The sequence below is a fragment of the Nannospalax galili genome, unplaced genomic scaffold (assembly GCF_000622305.1).
Source record: "Nannospalax galili isolate Female #2095 unplaced genomic scaffold, S.galili_v1.0 scaffold158, whole genome shotgun sequence".
NCBI lineage: Eukaryota > Metazoa > Chordata > Mammalia > Rodentia > Spalacidae > Nannospalax > Nannospalax galili.
In genome coordinates this window covers 5,974,428-5,995,531 of record NW_008345290.1, presented here as the reverse complement: position 1 = coordinate 5,995,531, position 21,104 = coordinate 5,974,428, and the positions used below count along the sequence as shown (strand labels likewise).

At 40.4% G+C, this 21,104-nt stretch overlaps 2 protein-coding genes across 11 annotated transcripts; one reads left to right on the top strand and one right to left on the bottom strand.

Moving 5' to 3' along the window:
• Positions 1-6: 6 nt before the first annotated feature.
• Cbx3 (chromobox 3) lies at positions 7-10,060 on the bottom strand. 3 transcript variants are annotated; one of them, XM_029567549.1, is made up of 6 exons: positions 9,958-10,060; positions 8,701-8,749; positions 5,989-6,131; positions 4,066-4,228; positions 649-743; positions 7-160 (listed from the first exon to the last, which is right to left on the bottom strand). In XM_029567549.1, the coding sequence occupies exons 2-6, from the start codon at positions 8,722-8,724 to the stop codon at positions 34-36; spliced, it is 552 nt and encodes a 183-aa protein (XP_029423409.1). In that variant the 5' UTR covers positions 8,725-8,749; positions 9,958-10,060; the 3' UTR covers positions 7-33. The 3 variants fall into 3 exon arrangements, with proteins under 3 accessions (XP_029423409.1, XP_029423408.1, XP_029423410.1); XM_029567548.1 differs by lacking the exon at positions 9,958-10,060 and adding an exon at positions 9,706-9,859; XM_029567550.1 differs by lacking the exon at positions 9,958-10,060 and adding an exon at positions 9,721-9,851.
• A 591-nt stretch (positions 10,061-10,651) lies between these two features.
• Hnrnpa2b1 (heterogeneous nuclear ribonucleoprotein A2/B1) lies at positions 10,652-20,666 on the top strand. Of its 8 annotated transcripts, none has more exons than XR_003850852.1 (13): positions 10,652-10,871; positions 13,388-13,423; positions 13,522-13,632; positions 13,801-13,947; positions 14,064-14,274; positions 14,410-14,511; positions 14,589-14,669; positions 15,604-15,666; positions 16,603-16,722; positions 16,940-17,062; positions 18,241-18,323; positions 19,686-19,758; positions 20,338-20,666. XR_003850852.1 is itself a non-coding variant. In XM_029567545.1 (12 exons), exons 1-11 carry the CDS (start codon positions 10,866-10,868, stop codon positions 18,300-18,302), a joined length of 1,062 nt encoding a protein of 353 aa, XP_029423405.1. In that variant the 5' UTR covers positions 10,652-10,865; the 3' UTR covers positions 18,303-18,323; positions 19,686-20,152. The 8 variants fall into 8 exon arrangements, 6 of the variants coding, with proteins under 6 accessions (XP_029423405.1, XP_017655705.1, XP_029423404.1 ...); XR_003850851.1 differs by having other exon boundaries at positions 19,686-19,821; XM_029567545.1 differs by lacking the exon at positions 20,338-20,666 and having other exon boundaries at positions 19,686-20,152.
• Positions 20,667-21,104: the final 438 nt, after the last annotated feature.

The following is a 21,104-nucleotide window of genomic DNA, read 5'->3' as shown; positions in this document are numbered from 1 at the left end:
TATAAATATATATATATATAAAATTGCCAACAATTACTGAGCTTCATCTTCTGGACAAGAATGCCAAGTCAGTCTCTCTTCATAAAAAGCAATTACAATCTGAGGACATTTCATATTTGCCTCTTTGGCCAGCACCAAGTCAGCCTCATCTGAATCCTTCCTGTTGTGAGGAAAAAAAAGTGGTTAAAAGTTGTCAGCTGAGAACCATTCAACAAATGGGAACCACTTATAAAACTTTTTGTACAACTTCACAGAATTAAAAAAAAAAAAAAATTTCCACCCAAAAAACTATTCTCAAGCTCAGGTTTGTAACAATGTATGTCTTTAAGTTTTGGGCCAGCCTGAGCTACATAGCAAACTTTGTCTTAAAAACAAGACTCCCCTCCAACAAATCAATCATCTATTCATCTGTCCATACTTTTAAATTGTAACATGGTAGCAGGATGGCTCAGCAAGTGAAGTCACTTGCCACACAAGCCTGGCAATCTTTTAATTCTTTAATGCAAGATGGAAGGAGAGAACTGAGCCTTCAAAGTTGTCCTCTGATTGACTTCAACAAGTACACATGACTTATGATATATATGCCTACCATCATTATGCCTACACACACAATAATAAAAGTGAAAAAAGCAACAACTGCCTACATACCATTTCATGAGAAACATCAATTCTCCACTACTGTCTGTGGCACCAATGATTCGTTCAGGATCAAGACCCCTGGCAAAGCCTCTTGGTTTATCAGCCTGTTTAGAAGGTTAAGTGACAATTTGCACAAATATTTCCACACAGCAAACTAACATTATCTTTACATTTTCTTTGTGAAATACAGCCTTAAATGGGAGCTTCCAATAGTGAAACAGAAACAACTAGAAGATGACAATTAGACATGCAAACATGCTGTGGGCCTAGGGATAGTTTAATTGGTAGAGTGCGTCCCTAGCATGCCCAAAGCCCTGGGTTTGATCCAGCACTTGTTAGCTGGAGGCAGAATCACCAGGAGTTATATATATACATACTATATATATATATATATATATATATGGCCTTTTGAGATAAGGTCTTACTCTATAGCCCAGGTTAGCCTCAACCATTCATTCCTACCCCAATTTCTTGAGTGCTAGGAATACAAGGATGGCAATCACACTGAACAATTATAACTCTTAAAAATCCTAGCACTTTGGAGGCAGAGGCAAGAAGACTAAGTTCAAGGCTAGTGGGGCTATACAGTGACCACCCCCTCATTAAACAAAAGAGCAACAATAATAATAAATAAACAGCCAGGTATGGTGGCACAAGTCTATAATCCCAGTATTCAGAAGGATCACAAGTTTAAGTCCATCTGGGTCATATAGCAAGACCCTGGCTTAAACAAATCAACCATAACAACAAAATCCCAAATTAATCAAGTCACTTTTATGAAGTAAGTATAAATTACTTGCTTATTTTAAAGGCATAAAGATATTAAAAAATATACAAGGTCTAGAAACTATTTTCAGGTATCTGACTTCTGAATGTTTTCATATACTTCCCCTAAAACATTACTAGAAACAAGGCATGGTGGCAAGAGGCTCTGGGCTTAATCCAAAACTTGTAATAGGAGACAGAAGGATCAGGAGTTAAAGGTCAGCCTAGGCTACACTACTGTCACAAAAACAAAACAAAACAAGTTACAACAAACCCATCACAACCAACAAAAAAGCACTGCAATAAATGCAGCAGAGCTATCTTTTTTGATTTGTCTTTTTTTTGGAGAAAAGGCCTGCCTCCTCAGCTCAAGCAAGTTTCAAAGCCCTGTAGCAATCCTCTGACTTCAACCTCTCAAGTGCCTGGATCATAGGTGTGAGCCCTCAAGCCCGGTTCTGTATTCAGCCCAGGAGCTGTCTTCCCTTCAGGCTAGATACTAAACAGATGTTTATGTGTAAATGCTACATGCCTCAATTTGTTTTGGAAGTTACCTGTCAAGACATGTTTAATACTCAATAGGTTTTATTTATATGCATGCATTTATGTGTTTGCATAAATATGTATTTTCTAAGATAGGGTCTAAGTAGACAAGGCTGGCTTCATACTTGATATGTAGTTGAAGATGACCTTCAATTTACCTCTCAAGTGTTTGAATTATACATGTGTGCCACCTCATCCAGTTGCTTGCTAGTCAGTTTAAAAAAATAGCATTTTTGGGGGGATCTTTTGAGACTAGGTCTTTTTATGTAGCCCAAGATGGTCTTATGGTTACCATCCCCGATCTCAGCCCTGAGTGCTGAGATTACAGCCATGCACCATCACACCTGGCCTTATATTGTTATTATGTGAGACAGGGTTTCCTTATAGCCCCAGCTGGACTAGACTCTCTAATGGAGACCAGGATGGCCTTCATCTGGGAAATCTGCCTGCCTCTGCTTTCTTAGTGCTGGGACTAAAGGCATGTGTCACCACACCTGGCTTTCTTTTGGTATTTTAATTTTTTTTTTTTGGTCTTTTTGAGACAGGGTCTCCCTGTAGCCCCAGCTGTCCTGGAACTCACTATGTAGACCAAGCTGGCCTTGAACTCAGAGATCCACCTGCCTCTGCCTCTGCGTGCCACCACGCCCGGCACTTCAATCTATTTTTATTCTTTAAGATTCACATCAACGTACCAGGCTCTGGATTCAGACTGCCTAGGTTAGAATGATGCCTCTATCCATCTAAAGGCTTTGGACAAGTTAATTAATCTCTTTGTGGTTCAGGTTACAGTAGCCCAGATTTTTGGCAGTATATGAAATGTGAATTAATCTATATATATAGAAAACTGCCTGCCTCAATACGTTAGGTATATCACTATCAAAGTTGTGCTTCCCTTAAACATATCATTTACTTTCAGACTTTGTTTTCTGATTCATATAATAGGGACAGAATCTAGATTTAGTACGTTGTCCTGAACATTTACCAGACTATCCTTAAAGTTCTTGGTATCTAGTTCAAAGGATCAAACCAGAAGCCCGTAGTCCTTTACTAATTTAATGGATATCCCACATTTGGAGCCTGAGCCTAGAAACTAATGGAACACCAAGTCTTTCTCCCTCAAATTACCACATTAGGCCAGCAGACAGGGCAAGTCCAAGCATGTATTAAGTCAAGTAATGATGTTACCGGCATTAGTGTTTCTAAAGAATCAATCCCGGTACATGTATATAACAAATGAATCAAATGTCTCAATTCATACCAATAAATAAACATTCTACCAAGTGTGTCTCAGCTAATCTCTATGTTTAAAGTTAGGTACCCAGGTAGGTCTCAATTTGTAATCCTGTCTCAGCCTCCAAAGTAGCCAGGATTATAGGCCACAAACCCAGATCCCAGAACTGGAGTTATGGTTAGTTGCCATGTAGGTAATGAGAACCCAACCTGGGTCCCTTCAAGAGCAGCCAGAGCTCTTAACTGCTAAGCCATCTCTCTAGTTCCATAAATTATAGTTTTTCCTTGGGGGTGGTGGTGTACATGTTTAATCCCAGCACTTGGGAGGCAGAGGCAGGTGATCCAGGCCAACCAAAGCTACATACTGAGAACTTGCCCAGTTTTTGGTCTTTGAGACCATAGCCCAGGCTATCCTGAACTCACTATGCAGACCAGGCTGGCCTTGAACTCAAGAGATCTGCCTGCCTCCTGAGTGCTAGGATTAAAAGTGTCTGCTACCACGCCCAGTTTGAGACCTTGCCTTTAAAAAGAAAAGAATATTTTAAAGTGGGCACTGTGGCAAACATCTATAATCCCAATGTTAGGAAGGTGGAGGAAGTAGCAGGGTCAGTTAGTTTAAGGTCATTCTCTGCTACATGGGACCCTGCCTCAAACCCACCCCCTAAAAGGGAACTATTCAGAAAGGGGGGAGGACTGGAAGACAAATTAGAACAAAGTTTAAGGATACACATGTATGACAATGCCACAATGAAACCCATCACTTTGTATACTAATTTAAAGAATAAAATATGTAACTAAAAGTATTCTAGCTCAAATTTTTTTTAAAAAATTCAAAACCAAGCCATCAACTTTTATAAAGATCCAGTCTGGTTGGTAGTATTTTATACTTACAGCATCTCTTTTCTTCTTAGATTTGCTATCATCAGATTCACTGTCAGATAAAGATTTTCTTTTTGTACCATCTTTTTCTTTACCAGCTTTTTGAGAATTAAGAAATGCTTCAATTAACTCTGGACAATCTAAATTTTCTTCAGGTTCCCAAGTATTATCAGCACTGTGTTCAGTTAAAGAAAAAAAAAAGTTGATTCAATTAAACATAATTCATTGCTAGTACCTGGAACTATTTATAGTTATCTGGAAAAATTTTCCACACGACAAAAGACTAATTCCCTTCCTATCCCTTAGATTCTTGAGAAATTGTAAATTTCCTTTCATGCCTGCCTTCACATCCCTAAGTGAGCAATCTGTTATTTCACCACAAAGGTAACTGAACCTGTTATTGATGCTATTATTTTTTTCTGTTCCACAAACAACCCATTTTATGTAGCAAAACTGGTCTCAAACTTGTCTGATCTTCAGGCCTCTATCTCCCAAGTTTTGGGATAAAAGGTATGCTCCAAGCATTGTGTACATTAGGCAAGTTCTCTATCAACTGAGCTGTATTACCACACCCTGAAAGGGTTTTAAAATTTATTTTTTTCTTTTCTTTTTTTGAGACAGGGTCTTATGTAGCCCAGGTTTTTTTTTTTTTTAAAAAACAGTGATTCCTAGCAGGGAATGGTGGTGCATGCCTTTAGTCCCAGATTTTAGGAGGCAGAGGCTGGCAGGCGGGATTCCCTTAAGATCAGGCCAAGCCTGGTCTATGTTGAATTCCAGGCCAGCTGGGGCTACAAGGAGATCCAGTCTCAAAAAGACCATAATCAAAACCCCAAAACAACAAACACAAAACTAAAAACAGCAAAAAAGTGATTCCTAATTCCCTAATACTATATATATTATGCATAGGATTGGGATTTCCAAAAGCGTTTTGTAAATAATGATTCTGAGACATTCTCAACTGTGAAATATTTTCAACTTTTGTTGGGTTCACAATTTGGAGGAATGACATAAAAGTTGGTTTAAAAACAGAAACAAAAGCCAAAACCTAGCCTTTTGTATGGTTTGCAAAGGAACATTTTTTTGTTTTGTTGAGACAATATCTCATATAGCCCAGGCAGGCCTTGAATTTCTAATCCTTTTGCTTCAGCCTCCACAGTACTGTACAAGCCCAGCTCAACCAAAATTCCTAAAAATTTTTAAAGGTTGGGAGGAAATGAAAATTATCCAAAATCTGAATTTCAAGACCGAATCTGCTGTTGGAATCTAGTCGTGCTCATCACTGCAGCATCTACTGCTGCTTTGGTACTGCTTATGTAAAGTGTCCTAGAGACAGGACAATGGTCTGCAATGCTGAAAAGGGTTAGAAAAGGCCACAATGACCATTTCCACTTGTTTTTCAGAAAGTCTGTTAATAGGAAACATGATGGCTCACTACGTTTGTGAAGGTGTAATCACCCTCACCAGCTGACAGGCTTGGTTAAGTTTCCCTGCTCTGGCCCCAAATCTTTTTCTTTTTAAAAATTTTAACTTTTAATTATGTTTATATATGTGTGTCTGAGTGTGGGTTTGTGGGGAGACAGAGACAGGATGACCAGAAGTTCATGATTATCCTTGACTATACTATAGTCAGTTCAAGACCAGCCTAAGACCCTGTCTCAATAAAACTAAAAATAAGCAAATGCATAAAATGACCATCAATCTTGGCCAGGTGTGATGGCATATGCCTTTAATTCCAGGAGAGGCAGGTGGATCTTTTGAGTTTAAGGACAGTTGGGACTACAGGAGACCCTGTCTCAAAAGAAAGTGATCATCTCTAATCCTGGCACTTGGAGGCAGAATGAGTTTGAGGCCAGTCTGGCTGCATGAGAAACATTGGCTTAGAACAAAAAACCAAAACAAAAAACCCCAAACCATAAAATTACTGAGTTTTCTTACTCTGTAAATCCCTTCCACTTCAGGAAATACTCCACCTTCCCATTCACTACACGTCGATCCAGTACTTTCTCTACCACAAATTCTTCAGGCTCTGCCTCTTCAACTTTTTTACTCTTTCCATTCTGTTTCTTTCCCATTTTTTGCTAAAACAAAAGAGAAATTAATAAGCATTTAAAAAAATTTGAGTACATTTTAAAGGCCAAATTTCTTACTTTGTTATTCATCTAACATAAACATTTTTTAACTTTTCAAAAAAGAATTTTACTTCTGTGTTCCAGGGCAGGCACCTTCTTTCTGGTCAACAGATAACAAAAGATTGCTTGATTCCACTGATTTAAACTTATAAGCCATCACCCTTCACCAGTACCACAGAACCAAAAACACAATCTGAGAAAAAACTTTCTCTTTTCCTGCCACTTACTTTAAGTACGTAGTGCAACAAATAACTAGAAAGTATTAGAGAAGGATAAAAAGACTGAATAAATATTACTAATAATGTATTTTTAAATCTGAGACAGGTCACTTGTAGCCCAGATTGTTCTCCAAATTGCTATGCAGCCAAAGATCTTAAACTCCTGATCCCCATTTCAGCCTAAGTACTGGGGGACTATAGGCGTGTACCACCATGCCCTATTAAGCGAAAGGTCCTACTAAGCACAGTGGATCTATTTAGCTGGAGCCTCAAGACAGATCCCTTTCCGAACTTGAACACGGATCACTTTAAGAGGCCAAAATGATGATCTTATTTTTTAGAAATAGTGAAAAAAACTATTTCCTGGCTTCTCAACAAAGCAGCCAAACTGCAACCAACTAAATGTACTTGAAAGAGAGGTGTGAGGTGGGCATGGTGGCTTACACCTGTATTCCAGGACTCAGGAGGTTGAAGACGGCTAATCATTGTGAGTTCAAGGCCAGCCTGGATCTACAGAATGAGACTTTGTCAAAGATTTTTAAAAAAAAAAAAAAAAAAAAAAAAAAAAAAGCTATGTTTTTCTTTTGGGGGCTTGGGTATAACATTCCTTACAAGCATTTTCTAAGCAGACAAGCAGGTATCATATTGAAACTAGGTAAAATTTTGAAACCTTGAGATAGTTAACTAGAAGACCCTTACAAAAACTCTCAACCCAATATGCTTAATCATTAAAACAGTGCTATTTATTCATGTACTCTTTAAAAAATTTGGGATAAGTGCTTCACTCTAAAGCTCAGGCTGGCTTTTAACTTACTGTGATTCTCCTGCCTCAAGCTCCCCTAATTCTGTGATTACAGATGTGCACTGCCATGCCCAACTACAGGTGTTAAGAAATAAAAAAGAACCAAAATCCCTTAAAGACCCAGTCACCCAAGCCATCCACCAAGTAAAGGATCCAATCAAGAAAAATCAACAGCATGACCTCAAAACCACAAAAAGATGCTCGAAACTACCCCGCATACAGGGGTATTCCTATACATACAATACTGTGTAGAATTTATCAGTAAATGCTTCATCATTTTATCGCTTCTGGCTCTGACCTATATATGACCATCGATCAGATCAAGAGTCACCAGAATCTTCACACTATAGATCCCTATCTGCTCTGCAGAGAATGTGAAGACATCACACAGATCAGAGCCAATGTTTTGTTTAATTAGGTGTGAGTACTTGCCTTTATATGCTTATATAATTATGAATACAATGTATTAAAATGTAGGAACTGTAATTTAAAATTTCATGATTTTCATATGAATTCTAATTTTTTTTCAGATAGGACTTTGGTATCTGCTACAAAGCCTAGGATAGCCTCATACTCATGGCACTCTGCCTGCTTCAGCCTCCCACATGCTGGGATTACAGTCATGTACCACCACATCCAGCTTTATTTTTATGTTAAAAATAAAAAAAAACGTAACCTTATGCAGCTAAACATTTCCTTATACATTTGTCTAACTTGTTACAAAATTCAAGAATGCAGATTTGGGCTTAAATTACTGGAGAAAAAAAAACTGCTCAAAACATATAGAATTGATCCAGTGTTCTTTCCTTCCTAGACATTTACCTGTAATTTTTGTGCACAATTGTACAACAACACAATGCAGTAAATTATAGTTGATTCACTCTAGGTACACAAAGCCCGTTTTGTTTAAGCTGTGCACTAATGGATATTTGACATTTCTAGAAATTGGCAGACTTAAGGAAAATTATGCCCATTAACGAAGTATTATAGATTTGTCTACATATTTTTTCGTATTGCAAAAATGTTCCTATGGAGGTGGTCAGAGAACCGTGTTGTGGCGTTTGCTCTCTCCTTCCACTTACTGGGTTCTGGGATCTTGGGTGGCCAGGCTTGTATATCAACCCAAAACCTGTTTTGTTTTTTTTTTCCAAACAGGGTCTCCCTGTAACCCCAGTTGGCCTGGAACTCACAGAGATCTGCCTGCTTCTGCCACCCAAGTGCTGGGACTAAAGGTGTGCTAGGATTAAAGGCCCTAAAACCTGCATTTTTAAATTTCAAAACAAAAACATCCAGCAAGTTGTTTTGCAATTTTATAAGATTAGGTTTTAATGCATCCGGACTCTCAACGTTAACAATTTACTTTTTCTATTCAATTCTCTCCCTAAATGCTACTGAAAGTGCTGGGGACATATGGATGTAACTTCTCAAGTTTTTGAGAAAAAAAGCAAAAACTCTTAAACACTTAAAATTCTTACATTTCAGGTTTTCATGAACTTACCAAGGTAGTTTTATTGGAGGCCATTTTTAAAAATTGCAGACTTGAAGAGCTATTGCAAGAAAAATGCATGACAGTTAAGTTTTCATGATATATAAAAGGTAACTAAATACAAGTTTTATTTGGATTTCAACCCTTAGGTAGCTCCAGAATATTTATTTCCAACAGTACTCTAACCATGTTAGCAAAGATGAGCTTACGGGACAGAGGGACCTGAGACAACCGTACACGGTGACCACTTACTTTATCAATCTAAATCCTACTTATAACAAATTCAATTTTTTGAAGGCAAACCTTTTGTTTCGAAATCAAGCACAAAAATCGTAAAACAGATCGGCAAATTACCTAATGAGTTTTTTCTCCCCTATATAATTCTAACTTGATTTTCTCTTCAATCACTAAATAACTAAAAGCAAAATACTGAAGTGTCGCAGTCCTATTTGGAGACAGGGTGTACCACTCTGTATGGCCTAACATGCAACCCGAGGCAATCCTCCTGCCTCCGCCGGTCGAGCGCAGCCCTCATACTGTTAAACGGAAATCAGTCCCTCCAAGCCGCCAACCCGGCGATTCTGGGGTCCGGAGGCTTCAAGGCATGGCACCCGCCCACACAACCCGCGAACAGCAGCCTCGTGGCCCGCAGGGAGAAACAAAGGCGGCGGCGGGGGCTCAAGGGCACTGCGCCACAGGCCCGCACCTCCCCCGCCGGCGGCCACGTAGCGGAGCGCGCCGCCGCAGGCCTCCTGGATGCCGGAGCATGCACGGCCTCGCTGCAGGCCCGATGCGCGCGGCGGGCTGGGGGAGGGGGCCCGCGCTTTGTCTAGATCTGTGGCAGCTGCGACCGCGGCTCGCCACCCTCTGCGGGACCGAATGGCCCTCGTGAGCTGCGCGGCCCCAGGCCCATCCCAGGGCCGGCCCTGTAGCCTTGTCCGCAGCCCTCGCGGGGCCGTGCCGCGCCGCTGGGAGGGACGGAAAGCTGGGCACTGGGGGTCCCGCAAGCATCCTAACCCTCGCCTCCGCGACCTCCAGACGAAGTCAAGCCACCGACTTCACCGCCGTGATGCTCGCGGCTGCGGATCCTGCAGCGTCTCCAGATAGCGCGCCTCAGATCAGCCTCATCCAAGGGGAGGGGGCGCGGGCTGCGCGGCGGGGAGGGGAGGCACCGCCCACGCTCGGCGCGGAGCAGGGCGGGGCAGGGGGGAGGGGGGGCGCGGGGCCCGCCGGGAATGCGGCCTGGGGGGCGGCGCCCGCTGCACTCACCGTGAGCGGCCTGGCGCCAGGGGGGTCTCTGAAGGACGAGCGGGGGGAGGGACGGACAGTGATCCGGTCCTCTCGGGGGCGGCTTCCTGGCGTCGCCGTAGCGCGCCAAAACTGAGCTCCGCCCACTTCCTCTCCCCAAGGCTGGGCGGATCCGGGAGTTAAGTGGGGTTAAAGACTACCCTGTGCGCAGGCCCGGGTTACCCCGAGGCCTTCGGGGAAGGCTCGGTTGGCACTTCGTGAGCTGTAATTGGTGCACTAGACGCCCTCTGGGTGCTTCTAGAAGGGGCCGCATCAGTACTGTCCTGGGGGAGACAGAGAAAGGGCAGGTACAGACATTGTGGGGCTGCCGAGAGGGGCATGAGTCCTCGAGGGTGTGGCTGCAGGGAGACCTGGGGGGGAGGGCTTTAGTCCCGGAGCTGCGCATAAGTTCCATCCGATAGCGTTCATTTCAAACTGCGCGACCGTTTCTGGTCTCCCTGCGCTGCGCAGGGGGCCGGACCTAATGCGGAGTAGTCACGCGCAAGGCGCCAGCCTTCCGCAATTCACGAAACCTAGCTACGCAAGTGACGTAAAGCACTCCCACTAGCCCCGAGGGGGAAGGAACACACACTAGGCATAAAAAGGGTGTAGAGCATTCCCGCCATTGGCGGCGGTTAGGACGTTTACGTGACGGCCTGACGTAAAGGAAGACGCGTTAGTGGGGGAAGGTTCTAGAAAAGCGGCGGTCCGGGCTCTAGCGGCAGTAGCAGCGGCGCCGGATCCTGTGTGCAGGTGCTCTCCGCTGCGGTTTCTCGAACGGCGGCAGTTCTCGCCACAGCGGCAGGACGAGTCCGGTTCGTGTGCGTCCGCGGAGGTCTTTCTCTTCTCGCTCGGCTGCGGGAAATCGGGCTGAAGTGACTGAGTCCGCGATGGAGGTAACGGGTTTGAAATCAATGAGTTCTTGGAGAGGGAATGGCGGGGCCGTTGGCGCCGCGGTGGAAGCCGGCCAGCCGCCTCTGTGGGTGAGCGGCCGCGCGAGTGGCGGTTGGCTTGGGGGTGGGGGTTCCCGCGGGTCGTCGTCGGAGGCCCGAGGGTCCGGGCCCGATTGTGCGAGCACCTTCCCCGCCCTCAGCCGCCCGGCGCCATTTCCCTGGGCTGGGTGGGGGGATGGGAGCGGGCCGCGGGGGCCCCCGGCTGGTATGGCCCGGCAGCACGGCCTCGGCCCTGTAGAGCACGCGGATTCGGGTCTGGGCGTAGTGGCGGCGGGGCGTTCGGCGGCCCCCGGGGCCTCGGGAACGAGCCTGCGGAGCTTCCCCTCCCCCACTCTCCCGGGAACCGGATTTGGCGGCCGCCATTTTCCCGTCTCGCCTTCCGCGCGGCTTTTTTACTTCTAACTCTGTTCTCTTGTACTCGCTTGACCTTTTAATCACAGCATAGAAGTGGTTAACTATTTTTCTTTCTTTTCGGGCTGTTTTCATATCGTTTCGAGGTGGATTTCGAGTGTTTTGTGAGCTTGGATCTTAGCGTCCTGCGCACCTCGTTAAAGGCGCTCTGCCTTCCCCTCGATGAAATGGCGCCATTGCGTTCAGAAGCCACACAGAAGAGCGGGGTGGGGGGAGCTGCCCAGGGCTTGCCGGCACCGGCCGGAGAAGGTAGTACTCGTGAGGCATGGCCGGCTGGGAGCAGCCGTGATGCGGGCAACCATTTCATCTTTCCAGGCCGTATTCTCAGCGGGTTATCTGGGTCTGCGTGCCAAAGCGCAGAGCTGTAGGGCGCGAGAGGAAATGCTGGGAGCCCTCGGCGTGCTAGGGAGGGTTAGCTCGGGCGGAGGGATCCTATTCTACCTAAAGGATTTTTCTGTCAAATATTCGTACTATCAATGTTTTCTATGAGAAACAGTGTTTGAATCAAATTAACGTTCCATATGTTTTTGGTGGGTCAGATTTCTAGGAAACTGGACTGCAAATCATTTTATTTTAGTTGTATTTGTTGAACACGGCTCGATCAACTTTAATCCACGAATTGGCTATGGAAATTTTAGTCATGGGGCACTATGTATTTAAACTTTGTCACACTTGCTTTTCTAATTTGTTTGCAATCATGGTTGATCCTTATATTGCTAGCATAAGGTTTCGAGTTGAAAGGGGGTCTACTGGTTATTTTCTTTGACCCTAACTAAGCACATTTATAAAATAACCTTGTTTATAATCGATAGTGGACATCGGTAAGTTTGGAAAAACCTATGAGGTAAGTAATGAGCTTTTGCTTCTTGTTAGTGATACGTAAGAATTGTAGATGTAGTAATTGTGGAATTTGAGTTTAGAAAGGTATATTTATAGCCTTGTTATGTAATTTAAAAAGAAATTTGAATCTTAGAAATTATTTTATTTTGCATTTCTCCTCAATTTTTGAATGCTTAAAACTGCAGGGACAGTTGGCTTTTTTTTAAAGGGTTTTTATATATTATATATGCACATACTATATATATATAAATAAAATCTGGACAGGTTAGAAGTAATGTTTCGGAATTTTTATAGTTCTGTCCTGTGAGATCATAGTCGTTGGTCCTGAGTTAATTTATGAATAAATTTAACTTAGTTATTTTTAAACAACTTCAATTGCCCCAAGTAACTAATAAAGCATATATGGTACTATTCCAAAGTAAGAGATGCTTAGGTTTATTTTCTTGGAAATTTTGTGACAACCATTTTTGTGCAGGACTTGTCAAGTGGCTGCAAATTTGAAAAAGCCTTAGGTTGCTTTAATCATTGAAAACAAAGTGTTATAATACCAAATTTTAAGTAAGTTTGAGCAGTGTTTGGTGCTTAGTAGATGAGATTGTACTTGTCAACTAAATCCAAATAGTGTGCTCCCATCACAATATTGAACCTTCTGAGCTTTAGATGTAATTTTTCTGAGAGCTTAATTTTAAGGTCGTATGATGTATATCTTGAATTTTCAACCTTTTCCTAATGGAATTTTTAAGAAACATGTTTTAGTGTTACAGGCAGGGTATTTCTCCCCCTCCCCCCAGATAATTGAGTTACCAGCAGAGGGGGCAGTTTAAGGGAAAGCGAATCTGTCACTTCAGACTAAATTCCTGAAGTAAATGGTGAATTTGGGAACATAAGCAAGGAGCTGTTTCTTATTAAAATACCACAATTTGAGTAAAAAATAACTTCCGTGCTTGGGCTATTTTAAATTGAATGAATTTTGATAAGAATTCTTTAGAAACCTTTAAATGACCATGAAGTAGGTATGGTTTTCCTCAAAGTTTTTGAAAATTCAGTGGTACTAAGTCAAAGTTAATTGATGTGAACTAAAGTTAGATCAAGTATTTGTGACTTTAAAACTTGTATAGTTCAGCTGAGGCAATTTTTGGTGTAACACAACTAATATACAGTTTAACATATGGTTTAAATTTGATGTAAGTTTTTTTTTTCCCCCCCAGAAAACTTTAGAAACTGTTCCTTTGGAGAGGAAAAAGGTACTCTGCCAGCAGGTCACCTCATATTTAAGAATTTAATTTCCTGCATACAAAGAGAAAAATGTAAATAAAAATTGAAATGGTATTTTCCTTTCTAGAGAGAAAAGGAACAGTTCCGTAAACTCTTTATTGGTGGCTTGAGCTTTGAAACCACAGAGGAAAGTTTGAGAAACTACTACGAGCAATGGGGAAAGCTCACAGACTGTGTGGTACGTTAACTGGAAATCTGGCTGCAGATTCTGGCCTTAATTGCTGAATTTGTATATAAATTTTGTATTGGGAGTCATACAGAATCAGCATTCATAATTAAAAACTTCTAGTTGATTTTGCTAGCCTGTAACACCCTGAAATGCTAAAGTCCCCCTTTGGTTTTAAAGGTTATGAGAGATCCTGCAAGCAAAAGATCAAGAGGATTTGGTTTTGTAACTTTCTCATCAATGGCAGAGGTGGATGCTGCCATGGCTGCAAGGCCTCATTCAATTGATGGGAGAGTAGTTGAGCCAAAACGTGCTGTAGCAAGAGAGGTAAGGAGAACATAATTTTGCAAGGATTATGATAGTGCTGGTGGGGTTTTTGTTTTGAGAGCTGCTTTCTGCACTTGACTTTCCCAGAGGATGTAGTGGTATGCTTTGTTTTGTAGGAGTCTGGAAAGCCTGGAGCCCATGTGACTGTGAAGAAGCTGTTTGTTGGTGGAATTAAAGAAGATACTGAAGAACATCACCTTAGAGATTACTTTGAAGAATATGGAAAAATTGATACCATTGAAATTATTACTGATAGGCAGTCTGGAAAGAAAAGAGGCTTTGGCTTTGTTACTTTTGATGACCATGATCCTGTGGATAAAATTGTATGTAAGTATCTATAGACACTTAAATGTGTGGTTGTAACATAAATTTTTTGGTATATGGACATATACCCTATTGGGCGAACATTGAGTTGTTTGCTATTAGAATGTATTGACTTGGCAGCTTAATTTGTTGTTTCAGTGCAAAAATACCACACCATCAATGGTCATAATGCAGAAGTAAGAAAGGCCTTGTCTAGACAAGAAATGCAGGAAGTCCAAAGTTCTAGGAGTGGAAGAGGAGGTAACTAAATATATTTTATTTATTTATTTCTTTGTCTGAGTGCTCGATTCTAACAAGAGCATGTATCCCTATCCTAGGGAACTTTGGTTTTGGAGATTCTCGTGGTGGTGGTGGAAATTTTGGACCAGGACCAGGAAGCAACTTTATGGGGGGTTTTGGTAAGTTAAGGGTTTGAAATTTTCTTTTTTTTTTTTTTTTTTTTTTTTTTGAGACAACATTCTCCCTGTAGGCCCCACCTGACCCTGGTACTCACTATATACACTAGGCCTTGAACTGAGATTACCTGCCTCCTAAGTGCTGGGACTAAAGACATGGGCCACTACGCTCAGCCCACAATGTATTTTTAAGAGGATGGTTAAAGTTTAGAATTAGGAAATGGGATGTGGTAGCACATGCACTAACATTACCTAGAATCTGAGATGGTCATTTATATGTCCTTTCAATATTTGTAGGCTTAGAAAGTCAATGAGCCTATCAGTTGGTAGAGTACTTGCCTAGCATGCATGAAGGCCTGTATTCATACCCTAGCACTGGATCAAAAATAGATGGCACACACCTGTAATCTCAGCACTGGCGAACAAGAACTCAGGATTAGAAGCTCAAGATCATTTTAAGCTATATGATAAATTTGAGGCTTTTGATTGAGGTGTGACAAAAAAGCTCTAGCTCTATATAGTCTCATTCATATCTATGAAGTATTTATTGAGAGATGGCTCAGAGGCTTAAGAGCACTGGCTGCCCATACAGAGGACCTGGGTTCACTTCTCAGCACCCAATGGCGTGGCTAACAACCATCCATAACTCCAGTTCCAGGGACTCTGACATCCTCCTGTATCCTGCTTGCACATGGATACACTTACATTTATGCAGGGAAAACATTCATACACAAAAGTAAAAATGAGTTTAGTTTTAAAAGTTTTAAATAAAGTCTGGGAAGTCCAAGCCCATGGTTGCTTTGGTAGTAAGGATGAATTACAGGCCTTCATGTGTTTCTTTTATAAACTAGTAAGGCTTCCAGTCATCATTCTGAGGCACTAATAGGAGGTAAAGAAATGGTCTAGATATAATTTAACTTTTTTTTTTTACTGACAGATGGCTATGGAAGTGGACGTGGATTTGGAGATGGCTATAATGGGTATGGTGGAGGACCTGGAGGTTAGTTTTTATTTAAGTTCTGATTTATATGATTTAGGATTTAATTACATTTAATATTCAGTTAAACATATTTTCTGCCTGCCAAAGTGTTTTGGTGATAGTGGCTCATTTGGATTTTGTTTACAGTGAAGTGTGTGCTTTATAGGTATTAAGTGCAAAATCATAGATACATGAGAACAAAAAGTTAGGATCCTGCAGACTTCTGATGAGCAAAATTGGACATAGATAGGATGTTTTATGTGATATTTTCTGGAAAAATAAAGAATTTAAGATCAGGTAAGGTAAACCACCTTTTTTTGTGTGTGTTAGTGTCTTAATTATGAGCATTAAAAAGACAGCTAAGGACTTTTCCAGAGTTTACCAGTCTGCCTATACATAATGGCTATTAGCTATTATTAATGTGGTTACAATGAACTTTAGGTTTGTGTTTTCATGACAAAATAGATTAATGCCTACTGATTAATTAAAAGGGATATTTTTAAGCTGAATTAAAGTGGACTCAACTTTAAAGAAAAAAAATTTGAAAACAAGTATCCTGATTTTTTTTTAAATCTCTTTACTAATCAGAGAAGGCAATGAGCATACTGTCTTAAACATGAATTTGTTGGTTTCAAACCAACAAAAGTGTGACTGTTTTCTCAGGAGCCTGCTCCCATAGTTGTTAAAGAGCCAAAGAATTTTCAAGGATTTTTAAATACCTTTTAAGTTCAGGAGACAGCTATGCTGTTACAGGTGGTTAAGCTGTTTTATACAGCTGTTTAGTAACCCAGGCCTCTAAATGTTTTTCCTTGAGTACTCATCCTAAAGGCCATCATAGAACAGGCAATATATTTCACTTGTATAAGTATGCTTTGGAAAACGAATTGAGTGTAATAAAGACAGTTCAAATGGAATTGAAAATATTAAGCAATTACTTAAAGGCTTATTTTATAATAGGTGGCAATTTTGGAGGTAGCCCTGGTTATGGAGGAGGAAGAGGAGGATATGGTGGTGGAGGACCTGGATATGGCAACCAGGGTGGGGGCTACGGAGGTGGTTATGACAACTATGGAGGAGGTAATAAATTCTACAACTTTTATGTTGGAATTTGGGTTTGAATTTTTGAGTTGCACTTTTAATGCTATATCACTAGATGCTTTAAATTACAGGAATGTAGATAGGAGTGGTACATTTTTCTTAATTTTGGTGGGAACTTTGTCCTAAATTCAGCATCTATTTTGGTTTAATGTTTGTATTCAGAGGTCTGTTAACTTGGTGTTTTTTTTTTTTATAGGAAATTATGGAAGTGGAAATTACAATGATTTTGGAAATTATAACCAACAACCTTCTAACTATGGTCCAATGAAGAGTGGAAACTTTGGTGGTAGCAGGAACATGGGGGGACCATATGGTGGAGGTAATTTCTAAGTAAAGATTTTTGTGATGTGGGATTGTTTTTAATGACTTAAAGGAGGGAGAATATTCTGTTCACTAATCTATTTGGTTTCAGTTTTACAGAAATACTTTATGAAATAGTTATAATGCCAAATTAGGGATTGGGAGATATTTGAGGAAGTTTAATAGATACTATAGTTAGGGTTCAGTTAGTTTTTAATTTTATGTATATGAGTATTGCCTGCATGTATGTAAGTGCATGCATGTCATGTAATGAATGCTCTTGGAGGTCAGAACGGCGTCAGAGCTGGAACTGGAGCTATAGACTGTGGTTAGCTACCATGTGGGTGCTGGGAATCAAACCCCAAACGGCTAGTGCTCTTAACCACTGAGCCATCTCCCCAGGTATTTTATTTGTTAAGGAAATAGGCAGAAAATTAAGCACATTTCAAGTATAAAGTTACCTGATTGAGCTGGGGGCTCAATCATGCCTTTAATCTCAGCACATGGGCGGTAGAGGCAGGTGGATCTCTTGAGGCCAACCTGGTCTACATAGGGAGTTCTGGGTCAGCTGGGGCTACAGGGAGACCTTGTCTCAAAGTCAAAAATTGCCGGATTAGATTTTTTATTTCCTTCCAATTTTGAGGCAGGATCTTAATCATATCACTGGCTGGCCTGTAACTCACTATGTGTAGGGTAAGGCTTGCCTGAAACCCAGATCCACCTGCATAAACCTACCAAGTGCTGGGATTAAAAACATGTTCTACAATACCCCTGGCTTGATCTGCTCTTGATTTTGAATTTAAGTAACTCCAAACTACCATCTATAATCCTGGCAGTTGGGACCTAGAATTAGGAGAATCAGTCAACCTTGAGTGTGAGACCGCAGCTGGGCACTACATGAGAGCCTGTTTGAGAAAGCACCATTTAGTTTATTAAAAGCTTTGGGCAAACCTAACAAGCCTCTTGTGCTTGATAAACTGTTTCAGGGACTTTATGATGGACTTCTGAAAATATAATAAAATCACTAATTTTTTAAAATTGAACAGAATACCCACAAACTTCGAGGTGTTTATGTCCCAGCTTAATTGGAATCCAAAGGGTTATGATCTATTTGTTTTAAAACAGAATGTATATCTATAAAAGAAACTTAATATGTTCATGAATAATCAAACAAAATTTGTTTTCTTAACATTCTAGGGAACTATGGTCCTGGAGGCAGTGGAGGAAGTGGGGGTTATGGTGGGAGGAGCCGATACTGAGCTTCTTCCTACTTAGCATGGGTAAGTAGTTTTTTAACTTTCAGTTATTATCTTGGGAGATCTAGCTGCAGGAGTAAAAGCTTTTTATAGGATCATGTTAATCTTTCCTTAAAATCTGGTTAGATGAATAATTTCATAACCTATTTTTTTTTTACTCTTTACTTCTGTTGAAACAGGCTTCACTGTATAAATAGGAGAGGATGAGAGCCCAGAGGTAACAGAACAGCTTCAGGTTATCGAAATAACAATGTTAAGGAAACTCTTATCTCAGTCATGCATAAATATGCAGTGATATGGCAGAAGACACCAGAGCAGATGCAGAGAGCCATTTTGTGAATGGATTGGATTATTTAATAACATTACCTTACTGTGGAGGAAGGATTGTAAAAAAAAATGCCTTTGAGACAGTTTCTTAGCTTTTTAATTGTTGTTTCTTTCTAGTGGTCTTTGTAAGAGTGTAGAAGCATTCCTTCTTTGATAATGTTAAATTTGTAAGTTTCAGGTGACATGTGAAACCTTTTTTAAGATTTTTCTCAAAAGTTTTGAAAAGCTATTAGCCAGGATCATGGTGTAATAAGACATAACGTTTTTCCTTTAAAAAATTTAAGTGCGTGTGTAGAGTTAAGAAGCTGTTGTACATTTATGATTTAATAAAATAATTCTAAAGGAAATTGTGTAATTATAGACTTTTTATTTTAAATAAGTTAAGGAGTGGGTAGTATAATTAAGGTCCATTGCAAAGCTGTTATTATGTTTGTGTAAGATAAATGCTGGTCAGATGTAAGTGTGTTGTCTGCAATTCATCAGGATTAAATTATCTAGTTAACTTAAGGGATATCTCTGCAAGGAGAAACACCTTTTTAGATCTTTTAGATGCTGCTTCTTCAATGCAAGGAAAGGAAATAACCCCAGCGAGGTACTCTTCAGGGACACAGGTCTAGTACAAGAGAACTCTTGACGGCTAAGCTCAGCCAGTCTTAAAAAACTGTGCTGTATCTACAAAGCTTTAACTACAGTAGTTGATAAGGATGCCAACGAAAGCTGAGGGTGTGTAGAGCAAAATAGTTCTAAGCTTCAGTTAAACTTCTTTAGGTAAGATCTTATTTACTTTTTCTTTCTTAATCTTCCTCCCTAAAAGATAAACTAATAAACTCTTCAATGGTCTTTTCAGTATAGTGGTTCTTACGTAGTTTAACATAGCTATAAATTGAGTTTAACAATAAACTCAAGAAGATAATTTTTATAAACCCTGTTTTCCAATCTGTCATTTACATACTTAAATTATTTTGGTTGTTTTCCCTTTTTTCCTTCTTTCTCATCCCCTCCTTTTCCATGAAGATTCAGGTGCTTAACATATCATTTTTTTCCCTGCTGGAATTTTAGCATTGATATGAACCATGGACAAGTATATTCTGCTGCTACAAAGACTGTAAAGTGCTTCATTTCAACAGCTGAGGCAAGCCAAGTGATCATTAATAAAGCTTTTCTTGCTTCCTTCAGTGGTGTTGGTAGTAAAATGGTAGGTAAAAGTTAGGCTGCAAGTTCAATAAATGAGATTTTCCCATCATTCCACCCTTGTGTATTCATTCACATACCTTGGATCGACCATTTTCAGTTGAACTAGGCATTTAAAGGCATTGTGTATTTGGTTCTAGCTTTACGTGCTTGTCAGGATGAGGCTGACAGAAGGTAGGGTAAATGATTGGATCTGTTTTGATAATAGCTTATTGAGAATAGTGTGTCTTTTGACTACATTAGAAATTTGTGTGTCCAGTAATGAATAATTGGGTTAAAAAGTGGTTATTTTTTCCCAGTTTCTTACCCAAAACAGCTTTAGGTAAGGTTGGCTACTGAAATTCTTAAGACCACCCTCTTGATTCCAGGCTTTACTGCCTTTTCAGGAATGTGATACTCAGGGATTATGCTATTCACACCAGTGAGCCTGCTTTAACCCTAACACCACCACTGAAGTTATTTAGGATCTTTTGGACAAACATGATAAACTTCTTCAGATACTTTTTTTTTCCTTTGGCAGGAAGGTGTCTTGCTGCAGGTAACTAATGAAGAAGTGGTCAACCACAGAGTCTTCAAGAAATAAGAAATTCTGTACCATCTGAAAGTAGTTCTTGTTGGTGCCTTCGTTTAAGAAGCACTTTTTAAGATAAAAGGGAAATGTTTTCTGATAAACTAAAAACTTCATTTAGTTCAGGTTCTTGATAAGACTACAAAATGCTGTTTGTAAAAAAGTAACATCAAATCAGCTAAGGATAATGTATTGTTTTAAATTAGGATTTGTGAGTAGACAGATTAAAGCTCTATTTTGAGTACAAGTTTTATAAAATAAATACTTTTGTATCCAAATAACGTTGTGTAATGTTTACACATAAGTGTGAATCTTGTTTTATTGACATTCAGTTGTCTACAAGATCTCTTAACTCCTTAAATTTTAAGTCAGCTTTCCCCAAAACTATAATTTAGTTTTTCTTGAATAAGACACATGAGAAAAGCATTGCGGACATACATTATTTGCTGTCCCTAATAAAATGCTCATTATTATGCATTGTATATTCAACATTTGATATTGCTAGTTTTCTATATGCTGAACATTCATTGATGGTGGCTTTTTGAAGCCATGGCCTTTAACCAATTAGAGTGGTTCCTGGAAATTCTGCAAAATAGTGTTTCAGGTTTGCTAGGTGACTGTTCCAAGTCACATTTCATGACAGAACATCAGTGCTAACTCAAAATCAAGTTTTGTGGTTTAAACTTGAGACACAGGTTAAGCCAGAACAATAAGTGACC

Coding starts and splice junctions, on each gene's coding strand:
- Hnrnpa2b1 (XM_017800216.2), top strand. Junction 13,948..14,063: donor AACGTGCTGTAGCAAGAGAG/GTAAGGAGAACA, acceptor TTTGTTTTGTAG/GAGTCTGGAAAGCCTGGAGC. Junction 14,275..14,409: donor TCCTGTGGATAAAATTGTAT/GTAAGTATCTAT, acceptor TTGTTGTTTCAG/TGCAAAAATACCACACCATC.
- Cbx3 (XM_029567549.1), bottom strand. CDS start 8,724: ATGGCCTCCAATAAAACTACCTTG. Junction 4,229..5,988: donor AAGTGGAAGGGATTTACAGA/GTAAGAAAACTC, acceptor AACTGAACACAG/TGCTGATAATACTTGGGAAC. Junction 744..4,065: donor CTAAGAAGAAAAGAGATGCT/GTAAGTATAAAA, acceptor CCTTCTAAACAG/GCTGATAAACCAAGAGGCTT.